General features: G+C 40.6%; 1 protein-coding gene across 2 annotated transcripts in view; it reads right to left on the reverse strand.

Moving 5' to 3' along the window:
• Positions 1–1250: 1250 nt before the first annotated feature.
• aebp2 (AE binding protein 2) overlaps positions 1251–20189 on the reverse strand; it is a 78163-nt gene continuing 59224 nt past the window's right edge. Inside the window, exons 7-9 of one of the 2 annotated variants that reach the window (XM_055652878.1) lie at positions 11067–11180; positions 6961–7050; positions 1251–2642 (exon numbers count right to left, since the gene is read on the reverse strand). In XM_055652878.1, coding sequence (XP_055508853.1) covers positions 6999–7050; positions 11067–11180 — 166 coding nt within the window. In that variant the 3' untranslated portion in view covers positions 1251–2642; positions 6961–6998. The remainder of the gene's footprint in view (positions 2643–6960; positions 7051–11066; positions 11181–20189) is intronic. The other variant, XM_055652879.1, reaches the window with a different exon arrangement.

Genomic DNA, 20189 nt, shown 5'->3' on the forward strand with positions numbered 1-20189 from the left:
CAGCCATCAATGCTACAGAGAAAGAGTTGGGGAGTTGTGCCAGGAGCTTGGGAACAAGGACTGCTCTTCATAACCAGTAAACAAAAAACATGTATAGCTTTGGCCTATGGTTACACCTTTAATTTGTGGGAAGTAAGAGCTGTCAAAAGCTAAGTTTTTCCAAAGTAAGAACAAGTTCTGTCAGGAAGATAAGTATTTGTGGAGGGAAATTAGTTGCATCTTTGCTGCAGAAAGAAATGGAGCGCTATAAAAATCTTCCCAGTTGGGGTGGAGGGGGGATGGGGATACATAAAGCTTGAATGCCCAAAATTAAGATGAGAGGGTGGGGGCCAGGGATGTGGACTTTGTCAAAATGGAGGGTATGCAAGTTGCCGTGTATGTCGGTATGAAGGGAGTGGAGAAGGAAAGACAGGATGCATCACGATATGAGGTGATGTTTTTGTTCCAGATTCCAGCATCGACCATCACTTGTGGATTAGGTTTATTACATGTACTGAGGTATTACAAAAAGCTTTTGTTTGCATGCTACAAATCAAGCCATATATGAATAGAATCAAGCCAAACTCAAGTACAAAAGGTAGTGCGACGTGATAGAGTGCAGGAATAGTTTCTCAGCATTTTAGCACAACAGTTCCAGGATAGACAACCAATGCCGCTGGGTGCAAGGATGGAGAATCAGGACTTATGGAAGAATCATTCAAAAGACTAGTAACAAGCATGGGAAGAAGCTGTTTCTGAGTCTGAAGAGTTTCTGTACCTTCTGCCCTAGGGGAGTAAGGAGATGAATGACCAGAGTGGGAAAGATCCTTGATTACGTTGGCCGTCTTCCTGAGGCAATGTGAAGTGTAGATGAACTCAGTGGTGGGAATCCGGTCTGTGTGAGACTGGGCTATACATCCACAGCTCTCTGCAAGGGCAGGGTAAAGCTGTTCACAAACCAAGCTGTGATGCAGCCTGACAGTGTGCTTCCCACACTCCATTTCTTGAGGTTGGTTAAGACATACCGAATTTCATCAGTACACCTGAAGAAGTAGAGGGGTTGGTGCACTTTCATGGCTGTCACTTCAATGTGGTCGATCCATGATAAATAATTGGTAACATTTACGTTTAGGAACTTGAAGTGGCTTCCTTTTGAGTGCGTTCTCCTTCAGTGGATGAACTGCTTCGATCAGCTCTCAATAATTAAAGATTTAATTCAAACAATTTTAATCTATACAATAACGCAAACTAAAGAAGACAGGAAATACAAAACCTTCCAGTTGGTACTTTATTATATTAAAAAAAATAACTGATAAAGCAGTGGCTTTGATTTAGACGCAGAACAAAGCAGTGGATACAGATGAAGTGCTCGGGGGAAGATACATTGCGTGAAGGGCTTACAACTGTATGAAACAAGGTTACTTTAATGAAGGCCTTTTTTAAAGAAAGGCTGCCTCTGTCAATGAAAAACTAGCCTTCTGTACAGTTTAAAGACACAATCCAAGTCATGCTGATTATATCCGGCACAAAACTTTAAGACACTAGCAGTAGTATTAGGCAGTTGCAGCAAACTGCAAATGTCCTTTTATAATTAGGAAAGGTGCTATTTTTCAGGGAGTCAGGGAGAGTTTGTTAACAGGTTTTCTGCCAGCTCAAAATAATCACATTATCCTTCAACATTTGTTCTACCATAATATATACATTTCAAAATTCATTTCCATGCTCCTAAAAGATAAACCAAAATTAAAATCTACAGTACATTTTAAAGTATAAAAATATATTACAAATCTGCAGAAATATTTACAGGCAATTTACTATTAACTATATGCAACTTTATGCCTTCTGAAACTAGGTCTAGGATGTTACAGAATATTCTAGAAATTCTCATTTTCGTACAGTAAAAATACAGGCTCTTTTCATGTGTACACATAAGCATGAAGATTAACACCGATGCAAACAGTGGGTTAATTCCGAATCTAAGATCTTCTATGCAGCAAGCTTTGGTGCATTGAATTAAAACTTTCTAGCCTTTATTCCCCCAAAAGATTGGCATCCTAAATTGGCAGTAGAAAGTAATCCATTTTCAATGATGAGATCAGTTTCATTTAAAAGATTGAATTTATATTTAAGAGTTCACAGATCTTAAAGTCAAGACCTTTCACTACCAAGTTGTTTAAAAGATACAGATTAAAAAAAACAATACAATGCGTCCAGTTAAATTGAGGCATTACTGCACAAGTAATAATCACGAGGAAAAAAAAAAAGTTGTCTGCACTTCAATCAGAAGTTAGCCAGATTATTTTTGTTTGAAAACTCTTGTAAAATTTGAAATCCTGATTTGAGATTGGGAAGGGGCACAGCCTGAAGCAGCGGGCAAACAAATCTCAGGAGAAAGTTCCTCATTGCACTTTCTCCCGTTAGATGCCAAGTATTCCCTGTAGAGTTTCCATTGTACCATCGAAAAGGAGGGGTGCGAACCCAACTGAAGCTGCAGATCCGTTCTCCCAAAGTCTGCTTTTAGTACACAAATCAGCTGAGACTGGGTGGGGAATAATCGGTTCTCATGTGCAATATTCTATCCCAGTCTCGGTGGCTGAATTTGACACCATTTTGGTTCCTGGATCAGATCTTACCTCCTTTTCAGCCTCTTCTGTGGCATTGTCCTGTGGGAGTGGATGGAGAAAAAGAACATAAAATTATTTTAATTAGCAAAAACAGCCACGTTTCTAAAATTAATTATGATGAGAAAATGATTTATGTAGCTTTTAATGGATTTCAATTATAGTCAGAAACAGACACTTCGGTCCAAGTCATCCATGCCATCCAAGATGCCCCGTCTAAGCTAGTCCCATTCCCCAGTGTTTGACCTATATCCCTCTATACCTTGGGTGATCAGTCTGAAGAAGGGTCTCAACGCGTAACGTCACCCATTCCTTCTCTCCAGAGATACCGCCTGTCCCGCTGAGTTACTCCAGCTTTTTGTGTTTATCTTCCCTCTAAACTGGTCCTATCCATGCTTCTATCCAAGCATCTTTTAAATGACTTTATAGTAGCTGCCTCAACTACCTTCTCCTGAAGCTTGATCCATATACCCATAACCCTCAGTGAAAATGCTGCTCCTCAGGTTCCTATTAAATCTTGCCCCTCTCCTTAAACCAATATCCTCTGATTTTGTGATTCCCCCACCCCGAGTAAAAGACTGTGCAATCACCCTCTCTTTCCTCCTCATGATTTTATACACCTCTATAAGATCACCCCTCAGCCTCTTGCACTCCAAGGTATAAGCTCCTAGCCTTCACAATCTCTCCCTATAGCTCAGCCCTCCCAGGTTACGGCAGCACCCTCATAGGTCTTCTCTGCACTCTATCCAGCTTAATGGCATACTTCCTATAGTAAGATGATCAAAACTGAACACAGTACTCCAAATGTGGCCCGCACCAACGTCTTGCACAACTATAACATAATAATGTCCTAATGTCTAGACTCAATACCATGATGCAATGCAAGCCAATGTACCGAAAGCCTTCTTTATCACACTATCTACGCATGACACTACTTTCAGGGACCTATATACCTGTACTTCTAGACCCCTCTGCTCTACAACACTCCCAGGACCCTACCATTCACTGTAAAGATCCTGCCCTGGTTTCACTTCCCAAAATGCATCACCTTGGTTCCAATCTGCATTGAACTCCATTAGCTATTCCACAGCCCACTTGCCCAGCAGATCAAGTGGCTGGTGTAATTTTTGACAACCAGTTTCCCTATCTATGATACCACCCACTTCAGTATCATAGTATCAATTATTTAACCTGTCAGTGACATTTTTGTATTTATGTACAGTATTATCTGACATGATTGAATACTATGTAAAACAAAGCTTTTCACTGTACACTGATACACATAATAGACCTAAACTTAAAACCTAACTGTTAGATAAACTGAGATAAAGTGTATCATTCTCAACACCTTTTTACTGATGCATACTAGTTTCTTTATAATAGACTGCTGTGCCAGAGTAGTTGATCATTGATTTTTTTTTTAAATAAAGAGTTGAAACATTAAGATATTGATACCGTAAAGCAGAAGAGTAAGGTAGTGGATATGGTTGGACCACTGTGGCATAAAGTCTGTGTTCTTTTTACTCAAGGTAGAGGGAAATAGATAGGGTGAATGCACAGTTTAAGAAGGAACTGCAGATGCTGGAAAATCGAAGTGTTGGAGAAACTCAACAGGTGAGGCAGCATCTATGGAGCAAAGGAAATAGGTAACGTTTCGGGTCGAGATCTTTCTGCAGACTATCTGAAATTAGAGAAGTCAATGTTCATACCGCTGGGGTGAAAACTGCCCAAGCGAAATATGAGGTGCTGCTCCTCCAGTTTACGGTGGTCCTCACTCTGGCCATGGAGGCGGCCCAGGACAGAAAGGTCGGATTCGGAATGGGAGGGGGAGTTGAAGTGCTGAGCCACTGGGAGGTCAGGTAGGTTAATGCGAACCGAGCGGAGGTGTTGGGCGAAGCAATCGCCAAGCCTACGCTTGATCTCATCGATGTAGAGCAGGTGACATCTAGATAGGTTAATGCGAAACGAGTGGAGGTGTTGGGGGTTAATTCGAACCGAGTATGCAGAGTATTTATCCCCACCAGAGTAGGGGAATCAAGAAGTGGGCATAGGTTTAAAGTGAGAGGGAAAAGATCTAATAAGTACCTGATGGTCAACCTATAGTGGGTGTAGGGAACCAACTACCAGAGGAGGCAGTTGCAGCATTTAACACATTTGCAGAAGTGCATGGACAGCAAATATTCAGAGGGATATGGGCCAAACGTGGGCGAATGGGGCTAGCTTAGATGGGACATCATAGTTGGCATAGATGATTAGGCTGCTCCATGGTGCATGACTAACAAGTCAATATAACAATTTACATTCTGGATTTTGTTCATCTGGTTGTAGTGTCCACAATTCTTACCGCATGAACGGAGATAAAAAAAACTTGAACATTTCCCCAAAAGGTTTTTATCTTTAAAATATGGGACCTTGAAATCCATAATGAATCCTACTTGAAGTCTCATCATTCTGTAACTTATGAAGCATGAAGCAGAAGCTCCCAGTTTACTTCTTCAGATGGTGCTTCTGTGGCAGTACGGAGCTGAACCACCACCCCTAGCTCTGGTCTACATAGCTGCCTCAAGAGACGTACTACTGGTTAGTAATTCGATCATTGTGCTTATTCTGCCACAATGAGATCATGATCAATCTTAACTCCATCTATCTGCTTTGCTCCATGCAGTAATAAACACTTGCCCGGCAAAAACTCCAATCAGGTCAGATTTAATGCAAATGAGAAAACATCTCTTGCTTTTTGAGAACATTTGTTCTGGCTCAGACTACATCCTTGATAATGTCTTCTCTTCCTCCAGTAGGCAAACCGCCAAAAATCACCAATTCAAGGAATAAAAGCTTTTTGTCTTATAATGTTTCTCCTTATGACCCATCCACTTATAACTGATTCTGGTGAAGGAAAACAATAATGTGCAAAGGTACTCGCATGGCCAAGCAGTTTTTGTGGAGCTAATATTTCAGGTTGACGAGCTTTCACTGATTCTGAACATCATCAATCTGAAAATGTTAACCGTTTCTCTTCCGAGATGCTGCCTGCCTTGCCGAGGATACCCATCAGCCTTTAGTTCTCATTTTAGAGTCGACAGTACTTTGAACATATTGCACACTATCCACATATTCCTTTCAATGTATTATCTAACCTCTGGCATAGGCGTAGCAAAATATATTTTCCTTAATATTTTACACATCTGATAAAGCTTAAATTTGATCAACTTTGTAGCTGACTTAGACACAAAAAGCTGGAGTAACTCAGCGAGACAGGCAGCATCTCTGGATAGAAGGAATGGGTGACGTTTCGGGTCGAGATCCATCTTCGTAGTTGACTTTTTGCACCTAACCATTACATTTTAGATTTCTATATAAGTTGATGGTCATAGCTTTGGACCTCCAAAAAGGAGCGAGCACAGGAAAGGAAAGTTGGCAATGACGAAAGCTGAGAAGGAGCTGAATTCGGAAAAAGAATACCACCACTGACTTCATGGTGCATTGAGTAGGTATTGTTTCTCTTTGGTAAGTCAGAATTTTTGTAGGAGGGAAAAAGGTTTACTACAGAACAAGTAGAAGATAGATGGCTTGATAAAAGATTTTTTAACATATTCTGAAAGTATTAACGTTGTTTTGCTGATTTTGTTACGAATAGTAAAGAATGCAGCTAATGACTTCAAATCTGGACATCTGCATTGACAGACTCCTTTTGAGCCTCTACAGTTTTTAAAGTTGGTCCCTGCATCAGCTTATAATTTGAACATTCGCTTCCTTGAATTTCTATCCCTTATTACTGTAAGTGTACTGTGGTACACTATACTAATAAACACAAAATAACACGAGTTTGTCTATTTTGCTGCCACGAGTTTATATTATATGAAACCACAAGTGCAAGTCAAAATTTCAATGCTGATGAGGCTTTATGTCTAAACATTTTGAAAATCATTGTTAATATTTTTGAAACTTGAAAAATCACCTTCCTATACAATTTATCCATAGTTTGGTGGAGAGAGGTCAAATGGAAAATACAATCAAAAGACACACATTACAATATACTGAAGGTACACAAAAAAAGCTGGAGAAACTCAGCGGGTGCAGCAGCATCTATGGAGCTATGCTCCATAGATGCTGCTGCGCCCGCTGAGTTTCTCCAGCTTTTTTGTGTACCTTCAATTTTCCAGCATCTGCAGTTCCTTCTTAAACACAATATACTGAAGGTTGTATTAAGTTTCTTTTTGAGACACAGAATTAATGTAAAATATTACTTTAAAATTTTAAGGATGAAGGATAAAACCTCTCTGTAAAAATATGACCTGCCTTTCAGGTACACTTGCAACAATTCTAGTAGAATGCAGATTGAGCTTTATTTTGGCCCTACCTGTGCTGCTTCTTCTAGACTTATGTGAAGTTTAGTTGTCATGTGTCAACCATGGAGCCATGTTCATAATGTTGTAGGAAGCCAGTCGGTCTGTCAGTACAAGTAAAAACAGCTCAAAGCCGAATTATTCAGAAGTACAATAATACACTGCTGCAGCACAAAATTGTACTATTTGGTTTGCAGTGTTAAGACCACATACTATATGTGACCTATTGAAAAGTCAGGCTCTTAACAGGATGGCAATGTACATCACTTCATAAGTCTCAAGAATACAGTTATGTAAAGATATTATGATTTCTATCATTTAAAAAAAAATCAGATTCAGACAATTATTGACATTAAGTTTTAAGAAAATTTGAAAGCATTTTCCATTAAGCACAAATGCAGGATTTTAAAGTGCAATATTTCCATTCCTTCTGAACTTCGGGATTAACCACAGAAACTATGATTAAAATACAATGAGTCTTTCTGACAATCACACAGGGCAACAGCAATGTAAAGTTAATGTCGACACTGCTTAAGTGACATGCTCGGTTTGAAGAACTTGCTTCATACATAATAATAATTTAATGCTTGGTATGTTGAGGTGCCCAGGGTGTTTGTCTTTAAATGTGCTTGATCAGTGATTTAAAATCAATAGGAAGATTGAGTCATTGATGGAATTTGATGGATCTTTGCATTATATTAAATTAATACCAGTCTTTGGAGAGAAAACCGCATTTAACAGAATAGAACAAAATAGGCGAGTACCCATTTTTGCATTTTAGCAATACAAGATGTTACAAGAAATAGGAGATTATGGGAAGGATGAAGAGAAAGCATACTTCCACTGTTTTAAGACTTAACAAAATTAAAATTGTGATAATTTGATTACAATTAGCTCAATTGGTTTGAATAGAATAGAATTGAACAGAAAATTAATGATTGTCAGCATTGGAAAATAGGGACTGTGCATAGGACACACAAACAAGTAAAGCACAGGAACAGGTCCTTTGGCCTACAATATCTGTGCTGAACATGATGCCAAGATAATCTGATCTCCTCTGCCTGATCCTCTATAATCCTACATTTCTATGTACCCATCAAAAGTCCTCTTAAATACCACTATTGTATCCGATTCCACCACCACCCTTGGCAACACGTGCCAGGCACCCACCACCCTCCTAAAATGATCCCGCAGATTTTCTTTAAATTTTTCCCCTCTCCCTTTAAAGCTACACCCTCGAGTCTTCAGATTTGTTAGCACCTGTTATCGAGGCTGGTTTACAAAAAAACTCAAAGTACTGGAGTAACTTAGCTGACCAGACAGCACCTTTGGTAAACGGGAACAGGTGATGCTTTGGTTTGGAGTCCTCCTTTAGTCTGAAGGGTCCTGACCCAAACCATTACCTATTCATGTTCACCAGAGATGCTTCCTGACCCACAAAGCTATCCCAGCACTTTGCGTCTTTAATTATTTTAAATTAACTTTTATCTTTTCAAGATGTCTGTGGCTATTTTAAATATTTAAAAGCAGTTGCAAAGTCCTTGGCAGCAATAAATTGCCAACCAGCTATCAGGATGTTCCAGGGCAAAGTCAGAATAGCTACTGGTCCACACCGGATGATTACTCAGGATTTGCTAAACAGAGCACATTACAGCATAGACTCTTCGACCCCACAATGTCGTCGCTGAACATGATGCCAAGTTCAACTCATCTCCTTTGCCCACATGCAATCCACATCTGTCTATTCTCTCTATATACTTGCATCCATACAAAAGCCACTGGCGTGTCTGTCTCCACCACATTCCCTCTGCAGCATATACCAGGAACCCACAACTCTAAAATAAAAAATTGCCTCTCATCTCCTTTAAACTTTTCCCTTTCAACTTCACATAAGGGTTTTGGCATGAAGCAAAGAATTCGATCCACACAGCCGCATATGGTTATTGCGGCTGTCAAAACAGCATTGAGGTGGTGTACCTTGAGCCCAACTACTTTTTATTTCCTTCTATAGATTAGGGAGTAGCAGCAACAGTAATGGGTCCAAAAATTAAATCCACAAAAGTAAGGGGTATACCTTGGGCTGATTCAGTATCCATTTTCAAAAAGTGTACAAAATGCATGCCGAATAGGGAACTGTAATCTCTGTCACTGGCATCACTTGTAACTGGCCAATTTTGGATGGATACAGAAGCCAGAATGGATGTACAACGGATGGTACCCACACTCACCAACCAACCAGTTGTAAATGAAACCGCTCACATTACAAAGATGATGCTGCAGCCATTTGTCTGCAGATAAAGCACCATACTCATATTGAAACCACCATTCATGTTTAGTGTATGCTCAATGGGAGTAATTCAGGTTGGCTGAATCCAAGTTCATTGAGTTCTCTAGATCAGAATTTCATTAACAGCTGTTATTTTATTTAGCCACTGATGTGAACACCACTTGCAAGCTGACATTTATTAGCCATCATTAATTGCTCTCCGGATTGAATAAAAACAAAGTTCTGGAGGAACTTAGCAGGTCAGGCAGCATCTTTGGAGAAAACGGACTGGCGATGTTTCGGGTCGAGAGCTTTTCTCTGAAGGGTCCTGACCTGAAATGTCACCAATCCATTACCTTCACGGGAGTTGCCTGACCCGCTGAATTCCACCTGCACTGTGTTTTGTTTGAGATTCCAGCATCTGCAGTTCCACACGTCTACAAATTGAGTAGCTTGGTGGGCAGTTAAGTCACGGCAGTAGATTTAGAGTTACATGTAGGTTGCACATAGGATGGCAGAATTACTTCATTGGAGGGCAATTTAACAGTTTAATGTTCATCATTCCTGACATTATTTTATCATTCCAGGCATAATTACTTTAAATTCAAGTCAACTGTGCCAAGCATTTAGTTTTTCAGATATTAATCCAGTAATGTAAGAATTGCTGTCATAATGCTAAAAGTGTGGAGCCATTAGAGTGAAACAAAGTGGCTGAAAATCAATACATGGAAATAGGCACTTCCACAATCAGTGGACCAAAACGACAACGCTGGTTTATTATTAGCAACATGGGGTGGGTTGGATGCCAGATGAAAGCTCCCTTAATGACGAGAAACAGTTGCATGCTGATCTAAGGCACGTAAATATCTGCAACCAGGAACATCAAATGGATGATCCATCTTGGCCACCCCCCCTCAAAGGCCATGACCCAAGCAAGAATTAGTCAGACCACTAGCTAATCTATCTCAGTACAACAACAGAATTACTCTCAAGAACATAATGACCCACTCCACCATTCAATATCATTGCAGATGATATTTTATCTCAGCTTCACTTTCCTGCATTCATTGCATAAACATTGAGCCATTAAAGTCTATCATGCTCCTTCTTGAAATTGTTTAGTTTCTCAGCCCCGTGACCACTCCCACATGAAGAATTCGAAAGATTCACTATAGATGTTTTCTCATCCCTGTCCCGAGTGGCTGACTCTTTATTTTTTTTGGATTAACTCCTGGTACCAAACACACGAGTCAGAACATCTAGCCCGCCAAGCCCTTGGAGAGTTCTGTTCCCTTCAAATACTTCTAGTATTTCTAGTTTCCTCCACTGTGTCCATATGCAATCTCAAAACCTTGCAAACAATCTAAACAGTTAAAATATAAAGGTGCATCAAAAAATGTTCCTCAGAAGTGGCATATCCTACAATATCAGGAATAAAGTCCTCAATTTTAGAAAGAGGAAATTTATAAGTCAGCCTATCAATTTGATAAGTCAGTTTGATTTTTGTCAATTCCACTATAGGTTTTCCACATCTCCTTGCACTTTATGGAAATGGAAAATAAATTTGCCAATGTACCCATGAAGTGAATAAATTAATTCTCAAAGGATAAAGTGTTCAAATTTGACCCAGGCATGTAGATTACAGATGGTTTCAGATGTTTTAAAGCAAACTGCACATTAGGACAGGCAGGTGAATTTTAAAGTCCACAGTAATTTTAAAAGGAAAATAGGGATGTTTATCTGAACGTATTCCCCTCTGGCAAGACAAGATTAGTGCCATAGCTCAATTTGTGCGTAGTTGACTATACGCAATACAATTGATTAAAAGACATTAGAAATACACTTCAAACGTACCGATAAATGTTTGGATCAAGGAGTAAAGCAGCATCCTGTGGTAGTTTTGACAAGTGAACTGTTTTTGTCCTCAGTTGTGATCTGTCATTTTCATTCACCCATACATCAGGCAAACTGTAAAAGAGAGCAAACAATTACCACAAAACAATTCCCGCTTTGCCTCAATGCTTTGTAAAATAATTCACTTATATTAGCAGATGCCAGTTCTGCTGGCAAATGAACTCGGCCCAAAACACACATTTCACTAATTGTTTTGAGAACTTGCAACCCTCCTGTTCCTTCGCTTTGTGATCTGCCCACGCAAGTCCAGACCTCAGAGGGCCAAACAAACAAACACTTTACCTTCAGTACACCGCTGGTACATGTGCTGCTTCTTTCTCTCTCCACAGAAATTGCCTGACCTGCTGAGTATTTCAAACATTCCAGCTTTTGCTTCAGATTTCATGCATTGGCTATTTTGTTTTGCTTATTAATAACAAATGATTTAAAAAAAATCTTAACACTCAGCCAATCATAGACCCACCCAATTCTTCAGTGAGGAGCTAGATTGAATATGCGAGTATTAGACAGTACGAATAGGTTTTGAAGCAACCGATCAGCCATTGAAGTGCCAGCTGATTGTGTTAAGAGTACGACAAAAAAAACTGAATCCTGAAAGAGGGAAAAGGTTACATTTACTGACCAAATTTAACCATAGGTTTCAACCACAAAACAGAGTGCCGATGTAGGGTCTCGGTTGCATGTGATGACCTATCCTTCGCCTCCACAGGGGCTGCTTGGTCGACCGAATTCCTCCACCAGCTTTTTGGTCTATAATTCCAGCATCTAGAGACTTGTGTGACTTCCAATAACTACAAAAACAACTGCAGAGGGAAACTGGAAACCTGAAATAAAGTGCTCCAACACTCAGGTGGCGAGGTAGCGTTTGCAGGTAAAGGCAAATGAGAAGGTTGCAGCTTGAAAATGCTGCCCAACCCACTGAGTTCCTCCAGAAATGTGTTTTGCACAAGATCCCCGCATCTGCAGTTCCTTGCATCTCCACGCAAGAGTTGCAATATGCCTGTTTGGAAACTGAGCTGCTCTTTGTAGTCTTCGTTGGAACATCATAAGAGGCCAAAGTTATAACGGTCAGTGGAAGCAGAATAAAAAATTAATATAATGGACAACAAAATTCAAGTTTACCCTTGTGAAATGATTGGTGGCAATCTATAAAGCAGTTACCCCTCCAATTTGTTTCTCCAATGAAGAGCTTAGTATTGATTGCAGTACACAAAGTTGTAAATTGTACAACTGAATTACTGCTTCTTCTATAAGGAATGCTCAGGTCACTGAACGGTGATAAAAGAGCAGATGTTGCACTGCCCGTAGTTACATTGTAGGATTCTGCGAGAAGGAGAATGGGTATTGGAGGGAAGACACACCCAAGGAGGTACTGGTCTCCTGATCCTTTGGAAAGCTCAAAGAAGGGAAGATATGCCTGGTGTTAGTAGTATGCAAAAGCTGGCAGAAATTATAGTTGATCTCCAAATGTTGATGCCGGACACAAAATGCTGGAGTAACTCAGCGGGATAGGCAGCATTTCTGGAGAGAAGGAATGGGTGACGTTTCGGGTCAAGGCCCTTCTTCAGACTTTTTTCTTTTATGAAAGGAAAGTAATTTTGAAACTTCTGGCATGGAATGCCTTGTCATTACAGCAGATACGATGGGAAGATAAGAGAAACTGAGATGAATAAGATAGAATTATCAAGTAACATAGCACAGTCATGGTTGCCGAGGAACACAGTGCGCATGTAATGGATATTGATTGCTAGCCTGAGGTGCTGGTAGAGCATGCTGAAACCTGGGAAAGCAGCAGGAATCGATGATGTACTGACGGAAATGATACAGCAACTTGGACCTAAAGCAAAGACCTGGTTCCTAGCAATGCTGAACTCATGCATGGCACAGAAAACAACCCCACCTGTATGGAGAAAGGCCAAGACTGTCGCAATTCCAAAACCTGGAAAGGACCCATCATCCCCAAAGAGCTACAGACCCATTTCCCTCCTCTGCATCACCTACAAGCTCTACGAGAGGTTACTACTCCAACGCCTTATGCCACTTATAGACTCCAAGCTTACTAAAGATCAAGCTGGCATCCGACCTGGCCGCTCCTGTGCCGGGCAGCTACTGAACGTCACCCAACACATTGAGGTCAGTTTTGAGTGCAAACTCATCGCCGGAGCAGCTTTCATAGATCTCACCGCTGCCTACGACACTGTCCAGCACCGCACCATGATCAGGAAACTTTTTGACATGACTGTTGACCTCGACCTGTGCCAAGTCATCAAAAGCCTTCTCAACAACAGGCGCTTCTTCGTTCAACTAAACGACAAGAAGAGCAAATGGAAAACACAAAAGAATGGCCTACCACAAGGCAGCGTACTGGCCCCCCTCCTCTTCAACATCTACACCAACGACCAACCACTTCCCCCACAATGCCGCCGCTTCATCTATGCTGATGATCTCTGCATCACCACCCAACAGGAGAACTTCCAGAAGATCGAGTCTGTCCTGGAAAGTGCCCTCCAAGAGATGACAACCTACTACAATAACAGCCACCTGAAACCCAACCCATCAAAAACCCAACTATGCAGCTTCCATCTTAAAAATCGAGATGCAGGAAAACAACTGAGCGTCTCATGGGATGGCCGCAAACTCTCCAACCACCTCCACCCCGTGTACCTCGGAGTCACACTCGACAGGACACTCTCTTTCAAAACCCACCTTCAGAACACCAAAGCCAAGGTCAACACTCGCAACAACATCCTGCGCAAACTGGTAAACTCAAAGTGGGGCGCTGATCCACCAACCATCCGTGCAACTGCCCTAGCCCTGTGCTTCTCCACAGCTGAATACGCGTGCTCAAGCTGGAGCCGCTCCCACCACACCAAACTGGTTGACACAGCCCTCAACGACACCTGCCGCATTATCACGGGATGCATAAAGACAACGCCAGGCCCGTGCCTCTACGCCCTAGCTGGTATTGCCCCCCCCCCCCCCCCCATATCAGACGATCCATCGTCGCCCAAGACGAGCGGAGAGCACAGGAGACCGATACCAGGCACCCCCTGCACGGACACACAGCACCTCCACCCCGACTGAAATCTAGAGCCAGTTTCTTGCAGACAGTCCCACCTCTCCAGACAACCAAAGAAACAGCAAGGACCAACATCTGGAAAGATGATTGGAACCAGCTCAACATACGAGCCCACGACTGGATGGAGAGAGGAATCATTCCAACTGAATGCCTCGCCAGCTGGCACGACCTCGCATGGCCAACCTGGAAGACCCTCAACAGATTACGAGTGGAGCAGGGGAGGTGCAAAGCACTTATGAAAGCATGGAACTACCAGGCAGAAGACACATGCAGCTGTGGAGCAGTACAGACAATGTCCCACCTACTGGAGTGTGACGACGCCCCCCAGTGCAGCCCCCAGGACCTGGCTGAACCGACCCGACCAGCTGTGACCTGCGCCAGATACTGGCAGAACGACATCTGAGATTGCAACGGACTCGAAGAAGACTTAAAGGAAAAATCCAAGGTGGACCATGCAAAGTTGGCAGCAGGGTAGGAATTGGCAAAGGCAAACCTCGTTCCAGCAAAAATCCAAATAGGAGAGAAGATTTAAAAAATGCAATCATTGTTTGGGCATTGCGAAAAACTAAAAATGGTTACGATGAACACAGTACAATGGATTTAGATTTATAAAGAGGTAAGAAGGCAGCAGACATAATGGGAGCTTGAAAATAGGTGACAGAAATCTTGGCTAGAAAATGGACTTTATTAAAGCCAACATGGCCGAGGTGGGTGGAGAGGGTTACAGATGTTAATTACAAGGCTCCCTGAAGATTCAGTGCCAAGAAAAGGTTGTTTACAGCATCAATGTGGTATATAATTGTGGAGGGTTATAAAACCTGATATTTCGATAATCAGAATCAAAAACAATACAGCCTCAGTTCACAACCGCATGTAGGTTTCACTGGATGAATAGGGTTGATGAAAAAGACAGAGACCAAACAAGTTTTTGTGAAAAAAATCAACGGGGGGGGGGGTAAACAAAGAGTTGAGAACAAATTTGTTGACAACAAAATAAGATGGGAATAAAGTTATTGTAGTAAAAGTCTAATGGAAACTGACTTGGTGAGACTGGACATGGATGTTAACACTGATCACCAGCACAAAGGCAAGACAACTCAACAGCGCGGTAAGCACAGGTTGTTGCATGGGCTACAAACCATTCTGGGCTTCCAATGTAACTAGAGAATTCAGACAGACTGCGTTCCAGAGGATACAAAATTCGAAGGTAAAAGCAAAACAAATAGATTTGAGTTGCTCTAACGAACCACCAATCCAGAAAGTCCAAAAACGTTCCTTCATCTTTATTTTTCTGGTAACTTTCACTGACCAGTTGGAAAGTAGCGTCATTCAGGAGTCAAAGGAAGCGGTTTCAAGATTGAACTGGGCATTTCGTCAGTCTTCCGAAAAAGACCAAACCACTTTATTCCTTGGAGCGCAGGAGGCAGAGGGGTGGTCTTACAGTGGTGTATAAAATCAAGAGGAGGATAGGATGAATGCACAAAGTATTTTATCCAGGAAATATAATCATCAAACCAGAGGCCATTGGTTTCAATTAAGGGCAAGATTTAATAGGTACCCGAGGGGCAACTTTTCACTCATACAAATTGAGCTGCCAGAGGTGGTACTTGAGACAAGTACTACGACAACATTTAAAAGACACTCGGGCAGGTGAGGTGCATGGATAGGAAAGCTTTTGGATATTGGTCAATCGCAGGCAAAATGGTACTGGCATAGATGGGACATCTTGGTCAGCATGGATGAGTTGGGCCGAAGGGCTCGCTTCCATGCTGCATGAGTATGACTCGAACTGTAGGTGCAGGACACCTAATTTAAAATCAGCAAATGATTGAATATCTGGGTGAAGACTGTTCCTTTCCACATGTGCTGCCTGACCTGCTCAGTATTTCCAGCAGCTTCCTTTTGATTTCTCAGATCTCTGCAGCAGTCAAACAATTCACATTTGGTCTAATATGTGCTCTGGTATAAACTCTATTTTTTTTTTTTTTGCACACAAATTGCTGAACTCTCACAGCAGATCATGCAGTATCTCAGGAGAATGTGGATGTTTCGGGTCAGGGGCCTTCTTCAGACCGAAGACATAATTGAAGAGTCCCAGCTCGAAACGTAACTAAACTATGTCATGCTGCCAGACCTGACGAGTTACTCAAGCAGTCTTTGTTTGGAAACCAGCACCTGCAGTTCCTTGTTTTTCTCACTTAATTTCTTTGCAACTTACGTCCTTTTTATAAAATGAAGAGTAAAACTATTTTATTGTATTCCATACACAATGTATCCTTGGATTAATAAATGTATCGCAACTTGAGTTTTTCCACTTCTAAAACACAGGAAAGAAAGTCAAACTTTAAGAAAACATTGGCATCACTACTTTTGCCAATTTGAGATATGCATTCCATATGTTCATGTTTTATTCCGTTCAGACATATAGGGCCCGATTTGCACTACAAATCAGGTAGTGCATGACTTGATTCCTTCTGTCAAAATGCAGAACCACAACAAACAATACCTCGTAGATTTGCCTCAAATACAAGCAGAAACATGCAAACTTCAGTCCTTTCGTTTCCTGATCCAGGAAAACATAAAATGTTGAATGGAATGCAGAAATATTTTTTTCTCAAAGCTGCCATTTGAAATCATTTAAATGACTGCATGATGATGTTTAGCAGTTTCTTTTTGCATATTTACCAGATTCATTTCCGCTAATCAGTTGTTTTATAATTACTTCCACAACCAATTACTAAATACATGCATGCTGCCAAGATAAGTGTTTTTTTTTTTAACATTTCTTTCAAGGGACTGGCAGAACATCGGCAAACTGGGTGGCTTTCTGAAGGAAGCATAAAGAAAAAGTAACCTTAGTTTTCCAGAAAATTCCTTGTAGGCACCCAAAACAATATGCTCTTTTATTAAAGTGCTAAAGCAATATCCTTTTGATGTCAGTGCTGACAATTACGCAGACAAAAAAAAACAAAGGAATAATTCTGGGCGAATATCTGTGATGCAACTGGTGAGAACAGCGTTGTCGATACACTAAATTACCTTAAGGTGTCTAGAATTCTGTATTTTATCTTCTAAGTTCCAAATGTGTTTGTTAGCATCTTACAGAAAAAAACAATATGAAAGCAAAATAGTGCTGATGATAGAAATACTCAACAGGTCAGGCGCATCTGTGGAGAGAGAACAGTTAACATTTCAGGTCAATGACCTTTCACCAAAACTGGAAAAAGCAGATGCACATAATTTGAAGTGCAAAGAAAGGGGCAAGGGGGAGAATTGAATATCAGCAATAGGAGTAGTACGTGGGAGAGATTAAATGACAAGAAGGACAATGGTGCAAAAGGAAAGGGGATGGCAATGGCATGTATAAAAACAATGATCACGAGAGACTAGGGAAATGGGAGGAGAATCTGAAATTGAGCTCAATGGTGAGTCTGTAATGTGCCCAAGATCACTGCTGTTTCTTGAGCTTGTGCCAAACTTTTTGAAAAATGAAGGGGGTTGGGGAAGACAAGGACAGAATTGGAATGAATAAAATTCTCTGTTCCAGTTGCAAACTAACCTCTATCCTCAGCTTCCTTCACTGATCCAGTATTATTCAAGCTCTTAAAACAGCACCCATCTTTCAACCAACACATTACAACCATCTGGATTCTATGTTGAGTTCCATTTTAGAGAAAGCTTCTATCACCATTTATACCATCTCCACTGTGACTTTGATTTTGAACTCGTCAAATCTTTTGTCTTGCACCATCCATACCTGTCTCCCCTATCCTTGTTCTTCTCCTTCATCCCATCCTGCCTTTGTTTCTTTTGCTGCATTTCAAAACTTATCTGCAAAACTTTCTGGTTTTGATGAAAAGTCAGTGACTTAAGAATTTTACCTCTCCATTGATGCTACTCTACTTGACCATTTCCAGGAAGCTGCCTTCAGACCAAACTAGTAGTTTGATTCTTTTGGCAGGGCAAATATCAACATTTCAACTGCAATTAATAGCCATCAGGCTATTAAACACGACAACAAATAAGGTCTGAACTACAAAAAACGTTTTATTATTATTATTGCACTATATTTGTTTATCTATTGATGAAAATGTGTGCATGTGTATATATACACACACTGAACTGTTTTTCTCCTGTTATGTACTGTATTTACATATTCTGCTGTGCTGCAGCAAGTAAGGATTTCATTATCCTATTTAGGATATATGACATTAAAACACTCTTTGACAATTTCAAAATCACTCTTTACAGATGAATCAATTAGCATTAAAGCAAGCTCAAAAGACTAGGGTTACCATCTACATTATCTCTAGGTTACGATGCTTTGGTTTTAGTATCTGAATGCAAGTAGTTAAAGGTGAATTGGGGACAAATGATAACTTTCACTCAAATTCTACTTCTTAAAATGTTTTGAACAATATGCAAGTTCACTTTTTATTGATAACCTTATTGTAATAATCCGGACCTGATTAGAAATAGAGATTTTAATATCAACTCTGCACATCCACATGCCCCTTGTTTGAAGGAAATTCCCAATCACAAGATTGTTTGGAATAAAACAAATGGTTAAATGTTTCCAAAGTAGTACCAGGACTTCAATGCAGAGCTTTGTAATACAGGAGGAGGCAGCCATTCATCCCAGTGTCATCACCCGCCAAATATTGAGTTCTTTAGATTATTCTCTTTCTCAGCCCAGTTTTGTACATACGACTCAGATCGTCACCTTCTTTTATGGTGTGTCCTGCCTCCACCATCATTTTAGGCAGACAGTTCCAGACTCTTGGTACTCTTTTTGATGGAAAAGATTTTCTCCACTGTTTAAAATTGGTCTCCCTCACAGGGAATTCCTTCCTGTTCACTGCAAGTCTCTTAAATTTGTAGACTTGATTAAAGCTAACCTCAAGTTTCAATAGTCAACTGATCTCTTCCTGAAATCTACTATTTCCTTCCTCAAAGTTAAATGGTCAGTTCTTTTCATTATCTACAATCTTAATCATGCTTTCTACATATCAGTCTCAGATGAAAACCAAACAAAGAATTCAATACCACGCTCCAGGGAATTTCATTGCAAACAGCTTCCACTCAATAAAATACTACGAAGCCACTAGATTTTACTTCCTGGAACTAATTTCCCTCAGATCGTACAACTTTTTTTTACTGCTTTATCCACCCGTTATCTAAGATTTTGTGGAACACCTTGTTATTTAGATTGTAGTTAACATTATGCTATAATCTCATCAAGCTTCCTCAATCAACTGTTCCCTCAAATTCACATTTAATTGTTCAAACAAATCTACACTCACTGCCCTTTGTTTGCTGTACATTTCTAGGTCAAATGGCAAGGATTTCCTCTCTAACCACATCCCAATAACATGCGCATTGCAGTAACCTCAATCTCTTTTTCAAAAAAGGGTATGATTTCACATTCACCACCTGTCAGCTGCAGACAAAGTGGGTTGGAAAATGATATTCAAAGTTGGCACCATTTCCCTCCGGGATTTAGGTTTGATCCCGACCAGGCTATGTCTTTATTTTTAAAAGATACTGAACGTCTTAGGTTAACATCATTTTCAGAATTTTGCGTTGTCTTCCTTAACATCAGTCATTATTGTCCGCTTTGAAGACAGCTGCAATAAATTTAGAGAACAGTGCACAACTTCTGCCTTCAACATTTTCAATTTGAGTAGGAGTGTTTGTGTTATCTTTTCCTTGTAGTTGGGAAATATCACAGGCTTTTACTTAATTTTATCCAACGACACGTGCGAGTCTTGTACTTGTCGCGATTTTCTGTAGTACTGAGCATGTTAGTAAGGACCTTTTTGCCTTATTCTTTTCCGGTTTCTCGACATGCATAGGAATGTATACTTCAAACTTCCTCAATTATTTTTCTTGGAAAATTAGTTACACCATGCAGAACTCTCACCATCTTATCCAGGAATGCCAACCTAAGTTAAGGTACCGACTATGCTTTGAGCAGCTACTTC

The sequence above is a fragment of the Leucoraja erinacea genome, chromosome 22, assembly GCF_028641065.1.
Source record: "Leucoraja erinacea ecotype New England chromosome 22, Leri_hhj_1, whole genome shotgun sequence".
Classification (NCBI taxonomy): Eukaryota; Metazoa; Chordata; class Chondrichthyes; order Rajiformes; family Rajidae; genus Leucoraja; species Leucoraja erinaceus.